The sequence below is a fragment of the Triticum dicoccoides genome, chromosome 2B (genome assembly GCF_002162155.2).
Source record: "Triticum dicoccoides isolate Atlit2015 ecotype Zavitan chromosome 2B, WEW_v2.0, whole genome shotgun sequence".
Lineage (NCBI taxonomy): Eukaryota > Viridiplantae > Streptophyta > Magnoliopsida > Poales > Poaceae > Triticum > Triticum dicoccoides.
This window is the reverse complement of record NC_041383.1, coordinates 281886082-281893767: the sequence shown is the minus strand read 5'-3', so window position 1 is coordinate 281893767 and position 7686 is coordinate 281886082. Positions and strand designations below refer to the sequence as shown.

Here is a 7686-nt window from a genome sequence, read left to right as displayed (position 1 = left end):
TCCCCACCCCACCAGCAAAAGCGTTGCTTGGTGTCCGCCGAAACAAAAGTCGCCGTCGCCTCGCCTTCGCCGTCATCTCCTACGCCCCGCCCGTTTGACTCCCTCCATCTCCTTCCGTTCCCCTCTCCCTTTCCTTTCCTTCCCTTCCCTTCGTCTCCTAGGTTTAGCGCCCCACGCGAACCCCACCGTACCAACCCACCAGCGGGCGTCCCTCCCGCAGCGGTTGCTCTGTCGGCTTCCTGCTGCCCCCCGCTCCCTTCATGGTGGCCGCCCAATCGTGAGGCTGCGCTAAACGATCAGAAGATGAGGCGCTCTGCCGCTGTGCTGAGGGTCGCTGTGGTGGGCCTGTTGGTGCTCGGCCTCGCCCTCCCTCCCCTGGCCGCGGCGCTGCGGCCTCTCAGGGAGCGCGTCGCCTCCGCCGGAGCCGCGGCCTCCTCCGGATCGTGGGCCGATGAGGTCAGGCGCTGTTTGATTGTTTAGACTTCCAAGTTTTCCCCCATTTTCTCTAGTCAAGGGTTTTATGCTAATTTGGTCCTCCAGGTAGAGCAATTGGAAAGAGGAAATTTATTTTGGGCTTAATTTTGTGTTCGTTGGTGTAAATTTTTGTGGTGCGCTATACTCGTGCTTATACTGAACTTATAACTTAATAGTCGTGCAACAGCAACGCGTGCTTTTAGTTCGGATTCCAACTAGACCTTTTCACTCCAGATTGTCATTTTAATTGGATGCCCTGCATGTTCTATTGACTGTACCTTTTCACCAAGTAATGGTGGGAGTTAAAGTCTGGCATGCATGGCTTACACTGCGGTCTTGATGCTTCAGTCTATTAGACAGTAGCAAATACTGATACAACAAGCCAGGAATAGCGACTTCCGCGGGTTCTATTCATTTTACGATGTTAGGGTTTACCAGCATCCACTTATATAGAACTATGAATTCTGGTTGCATGTATGGAACTCACCTTAATGCTCATCATCGCTACATTTACGCAGCATGCATTCTACAAGAGGGATGATAATGACATGAGCCCATATTCATGGAATATTACAGGAACATATAAAGGTACTCCCTCCTTTCACAAATATAAGATGTTCTAACTTTTTTCTGAATCAGATGTATATAGACACGTTTTATTGTGTCTGTTCACTCATTTCAGTCCATATTGAAATATCCAAAACATCTTATATTTGCATTTGACCTGCTGGTTGGTCTGAGTTTTGTATCCCAGCAGGCTATAGTGTTAGCTTGTCTTTTGTTTGATAACTTTGTGTTGCCACTGGTCCACTGCACAATTACATTAGGATGTGTAGCGTCCTTAAGGTCTTGAGGTATTAATATCCTATGTACAATGTGGGGCTGTAGGCAAATCTTGTGAGGATTGCACTTAATTCCTTAAGTTAAGTATGTTGTGCCAATTTTACACGTTCAGTGCTATCGAATTTTTTCTTTCGACGCTAAAACTAAGCTTGTTTCTTCGACCCGCGTCATACAACTTGGTGGTGTCTTATCCTCACTGCAGTTGGTTTGTTTAATACAGATGTTGAATTATGACATACGCAACAGATAAAGGATAATGGTAGATTGTATTTCCCTCCATGCCACATTCATAGATTTGTTTTGGTAACCTCAATCAAATGCTCACGTGACACTTTTTCCATTTCTCATTACCCTCATTTGTTTTGTTATGTATAGGATGCTACTACTTACTTAACTGTCTGTGTGGTTTATGTACTAATGCCACCATTTTATGGTTCAGGAAGTTGGAGCTTTGCTGGTTCTACAAATGGTTCTTCTAGGTTTCTTGAGTTCGTGACATCTAAAGGTGACTCGGTTTTGGAATTACTGAGTACACCAACAAAGATAAGCGGGGTACACTATGTTCAGGTAAAGGAAGATCCTTATGCCTTATGTTAGCACGTGAAGACAATGTGTTTTTGTGTATGATGAGTCATATTTAACTGTAATCATGGAAATTATTGCGATGTTGACCTCTTTCCTATGCATGCTCTACTGATCATTTTGCTTACCGTGATGTGATAACTATTGTTGACAGGGAACAATAACATTCCATGATGTTATTGACAAATCTCATGATCGTGGAGTTGCTCAAATAAGATTAGAAGGCGTGTATATATGGCCTTTTAGACAACTTCGTATGGTGGCAAACAGGTATATGTTCAACTTTATTGTATTATTTTTTGTCATAACTAAGAGGCTTTATTTTTCTTTTGTGAGAGCTAAGATACTTTGTTTGACTTTTGGTTCTCCTACCTTGGCATTATTAGTATATGCTACTAATTGCATCTACCTTAAACATCTAGGGCAACAAACTCTAATAATAAAAATAGCACTCCAGCAAAAAGACATATTTATTCTACTCTGCCCTCTAAGGACATTTGCCTGTTTCCTGAATGTAAACCTTGGTCAACAGTCAACAACCATCCTTTGCTAGCAAGTGCGGACCTCACAGACTTTTTCTCCAAGTTCCAGGTCTCCTAGCTCATTGCCTAGTGCTCGCTGTATGTTCTGTAACAATTTCACAAATCATGATTCTTTTGTGTACATATATCAAGTTCAGTGACTCCCATGATACTTATGGCATGCTCCCTCCATCCCAAAATAAAAGTTAGTACAAAGTTGAGTCACTTATTTTGGGACGGAGGGAGTACATATTTTCGTGTCAAGTTTACGGCGTGCAAGCTTAATTACCTTGACTACTGTGAGTTAATGATTACCAGGTTACCCGTCAGATCCTCTTTTTTGTGTGCTATTTTTTGCATAACTGAATGCTTGTAATTAAGTACTGCATTCTAGAGGCTCTTTAGTTACGACAAGGGAGGTGATGTTCCATTGTTCATGGCATTTTATTATTGGAGTATTATAGTATTATGTAGTGGTATGCGAACATAGTCATATGAGTGTAGGCAGTTTGTAGATCATCTTTTCCCCATACTATCTAACACAGTTGTATTGATATTTTTAGCGGTGCAGATGGTGAACCGCTTCAAGAAGAGGATTACTTCTTGTCAAATCCATACCATCTGGTAAGCAGATGAATTTTCCTTGTTTTATCGATGGTTACTGCATTCCACATTCCACTTACTAGCTATCTTTTGATGTCAATATAGTGCTATGCCATTTACGTTCATAAAAATTATAACCGAGCCATTTTAAAAGTTATTAACATTATTATGAAGTAAGTCTTGCCTGCTAACTACAGTAATAAGACCCCTTTCAAAATTAATGAACATGATGCTATATATTTGAACTTCCTATTTTTTAACAGCTGCGGATTTTCTCCTCTCAAGTTTTCCAAGATTCTTCTGAAGAGAAGAACCGAAGGAAGAACTGTAAGATTTTATTTCTACACTGAATATTCCCTAGCTACAAATGTGGATGTGACCTTGATGTTTGCTACTTCTTCCGTCTCAGCTCTCACACATGACATGGAGAAACACTGTAACATAGAAATAGCCGCTAAAGTGGTCCGGGTGTCATCTAACCAAAATGGTACTGAATTTTCTTATGGTATTGCTAAATTCATTTGCCACTGGTAATTTATTTTCACGAAGTTCTATGTCTGCATATTTTAAATTTTCTCATAATCCAACGATATTGAGATACTAAGTGCGTGAGTAATAAATAATTAAATACTTATTATAATTAGAGGGAGAGCATGAGAAGTACCGCTTGGAGGGCTTGATGGAAAGTCCATCAGTGGATGATGATGGAGAATGCTTCTCATCTATCTTACTAAATTCAACATCGCTGAATGTTGAAGCTTATTACAACAAAGCAGTTAACTATACACTGATGGTCACTTTTGTATCCTTGGTGGCTGTTTGACTTAAATTCATGTTTTTGTTCAATCCTATCTGGTCTCTTCTCTCTGTCAATTCCTTAACTGGCATACTATAGATATCTTTTCTCCAAGTTTTGCTGCTTATTAGACAAATGGAACACAGCAACACCCAGTCAGTAAGTATTTTCCCTTTTTGTGATCATTTTTTAGCAACACTAATGTCCTCTTGCTCTACATGATTTACAATCCTATCGTTATTGCTCATAGGGAGCTGCTAAGGTGTCTATTATTATGATTGGGCAACAAGCTATCATGGATGCATATCTTTGTCTACTGCATCTGACTGCTGGAATATTGGTTGGTGAGTCTTATACTCGTGTCATATCAAATTTGTTCGCTTTTTTTGTTGTCCATGTTTTCTGCTGCTAGTGTACGAACTCTTCGGTGGTAAAATAGGAATTTAGACACAAGACACTGACAAGTGGGCGCTGGTGTCTCCTGTTACATATATCCTGATTTCCTGATGTAAATCTGAGCTAAAAGCAAATAGTGTGCATGCTATGATAATACACTACTTACAAGTAAATATTGCGTAAAGAGATTTTGCTCATGGGATTTTTAAAAGACATACCCATTGCCCAATAGGATGGGTCTGTGAAGTTTGCTAAATGCTAAGCGTCACTGGTCAGTGAAGTATTGTCAACACTACAAAAGATTTATTTGTTCTTCAATTTTCTCACCTGCAAAGCTATTATGAACTATTGAATCTTGAATTGTATGCGGCTTATTTTCTTTAAAATCATGTCATAATTATGTTTTTTTGAATATCGTGCCATCTCTAACATTTTCATCACATGGTTTAACTTTCTACAGAGTCACTCTTTAATGCCTTTGCAACAGCTGCCTTCTTCAAATTCGTTGTTTTTTCTATTTTTGAGATGAGGTATCTTCTTGCTATATGGAAAGCAAGTAGACCATTGAACAGTGGAGAAGGTTGGGAAATAATGAGGCGGGAACTTTCTGTTCTTTACAGCCGCTTTTGTAAGTTCTAAATATCATCTGGTTTCTTCATGCTTTCTTAAGAATTGCAGTGGTAGGCCAACCTCTTGCAGTTAACATCGATTGTTCAGGTGTAAAAGAAAAGCACAATCACACGATTACTGCCATATATTAGTAGAGTTAAAATGGCTCATTTAATGACAATTTTTTTTGCATGTCCACACCAGTTCTAAACTTTTCTTTTACCAAGTATTAAGGCATTCCTTGCTTTGCTTTGTTTCTGCAGACGGCATTCTTTTGGGAGGAATCCTTCTCATGTATGAGTTGCACAATTTCTTGCACCCGCTTCTTTTCCTGATGTACTCCTTTTGGATTCCTCAAATTGTCACGAATGTGATCCGGGATACAAGAAAACCGCTGCACCCCCAGTATATTTTAGGCATGACTGCTACCCGGGTCGCCATCCCGCTATATATATTTGGTTGTCCTAGCAACTTCATGCGCATTGAGCCCGACAAGAAATGGTGCATAGCTGTGACAACATTCATGGGTATCCAAGCAGCTGTGCTGCTGCTCCAGCACTATCTTGGTTCTCGCTGCTTTATTCCTCGCCAGGTATACTACTGTGATAATACCCTAACACATTCACTCCGTACTGTTGCATTCGAGGTGCATTGTAGTTGTCATTCATGTAGCTGTTTTTGTCTCTCAAAAGGTTTTATAGCTGCCACTGTTGATATATTTTAAGCTTCAGTTAATTCAATTCTCAGAGTATGTTGGCAATTCATTTTTAGTATCACAACATAATTATTTATCCTTTTATGGCTGCAATCTCCAGATCCTCCCTGAGAAATACTGTTACCACAGGAAGGTAGAGGATAGCACAAATCAGCCCATTGATTGTGTAATCTGCATGACTGCAATTGATCTCTCCCAGAGAACAAGTGAATACATGGTAATTGTGAAATCTCTTGTTCTGTGACGTCATAGACATGCATAATTAAGTAGTGCTCACTGTCTCTTGTTGTAGGTGGCACCGTGCGAGCATATATTCCACTCGGGCTGTTTACAACGCTGGATGGACATCAAGATGGAGTGCCCAACTTGCAGGCGCTCTCTACCACCAGCTTAGAGGAACAATCCTTTGTACAATATATAGTTGACAAGAAGTAGGTAGCCCAGCCAAAGTGCCTATATCTCAGCTCGAGCTCAGATGCGACCTTAATCTTCCCCATGTATACTGGCCGGTATAAATATTGTATTTGAAACCACTTTTCTGACCCATGGAGACCCTTTCTCCCCAGCACGGCGCGACTATTCCTTGTGTTCAGCGAGACAGGAGCGACCCCTCGCTAAAGGCAAACGCCACTTGGGCGGGCCCACGCGTGTGGGATACACCAGCCTGTTCCCTGTTTTGTTTTTTCACGTTTTTTGTTTCTGCTTTTTGCTTTTTCTACATTTGTTTATAATTTAAAATATTCTCTCTCTCTCTCTCTCTCTCTCTCTCTATATATATATATATATATATATATATATATATATATAGAGAGTATTTGAAGAACGTTGAATAAATATTAAAAAATGTGGTGGAACAAGTATTTGAAAAATGTTGAACGATTATTTAAAAATATTGATTGAGTGCTAAAAATGTTAAACAACTATTTAGAAAAAGCTGAAGAAATAAGTATTTAAAATGTTGAATAAGTATTAAAAACTGTTGAACAACTATTTGAAAAAATATTGAGTAAGTATTTGAAAAATGTTGAACGATTATTTGAAAAATGTTGAATAAGTATTTGAAAAAAATGTTGATCTTGTATAAAAGAATGTAGAATGAAAAAAAAACCTAAAAAATAAAAAAGTCTGAGAAGAAAAAAGAAATAAAAAAAGAAAAAAAGAGAAAAACCGGCTCAGATCGTCTCTTGTAGATCACAATCTTGGTACTAACCAGTAACCGGAAGTTGGCGCAGTTATTAGCAGCGATGTTGTTGTCCCGCGCGACCAAGGTTCGATTCACCTTAAGTGCCAGGGAGGTTAAACTGGCGCTCAAACGCACCCCCGCGTGGGCCGGCCCACTGTGGAGGCAATCGCTCGATCGGAAAGAGCTCCAGTTTTCCCGGTTCTTTGGTCGTGGTTGGCCCGTTGACCGTTGACTTTTTATGATTTTCTTGCAAATATTATATAGATGATCGCGAAATTCGAAAAAACTCCTGGGTAAAAGGTTCATGATTCAAAAAAGGTCGCCCATTTCTATAAATAAAAATCATTTTAAAAAGTTAAACCAATTTGATTGTTTTTTAAGAATTTTTGTATTTTTTTAAAAAAATCATGGATTTAGCATTTTTTTTGTAATTTGGAATAATTTCAACAACAACAAAGTCTTTTAGTCCCAAACAAGTTGGGTAGGCTAGAGGTGAAACCCATAAGATCTCGCAACCAACTAATGATTTGGGTAGATGGATAACAAGCTTCCACACATCGCTGCGCATGGCTAGTTCTTTGGTGATACATCAGTCCTTCAGATATTTTTTACGAACTTCTCGCATATCAAGTTCGGTTATCCGACTTCTCTTGATATTATTTGTCTGTTATGCACTGGAGCTTTTGGAGGCCTGCGCTGAATATGCCCAAACCATCTTAGACGATGTTGGACAAGCTTCTCTCAATCAGTGCTACCCCAACTCTATCTCGTGTATCATCATTCCGGATCCGGTCCTTTATGTGGCCACACATCCATCTCAACATGCGCATCTCCGCCACACCTAATTGTTGAACATGTCACATTTTAGCCAGCCAACACTCAACGCCATACAACATTGCGAGTCGGATCGCCTTCCCGTAGAACATGTCTTTTAGTTTTTGTGGTACTCTCTTGTCACAAAGAA

At 39.7% G+C, this 7686-nt stretch overlaps 1 protein-coding gene across 1 annotated transcript; it reads left to right on the top strand.

The window, feature by feature from the left end:
- Positions 1–17: 17 nt before the first annotated feature.
- On the top strand, positions 18–6107 carry LOC119363535 (transmembrane E3 ubiquitin-protein ligase FLY1-like). Its single transcript, XM_037628910.1, has 14 exons — positions 18–456; positions 993–1062; positions 1757–1884; positions 2054–2169; positions 2984–3044; positions 3287–3350; positions 3433–3510; positions 3668–3825; positions 3919–3978; positions 4070–4163; positions 4676–4843; positions 5088–5416; positions 5640–5756; positions 5832–6107. The coding sequence occupies exons 1-14, from the start codon at positions 304–306 to the stop codon at positions 5931–5933; spliced, it is 1698 nt and encodes a 565-aa protein (XP_037484807.1). The 5' UTR covers positions 18–303; the 3' UTR covers positions 5934–6107.
- Positions 6108–7686: the final 1579 nt, after the last annotated feature.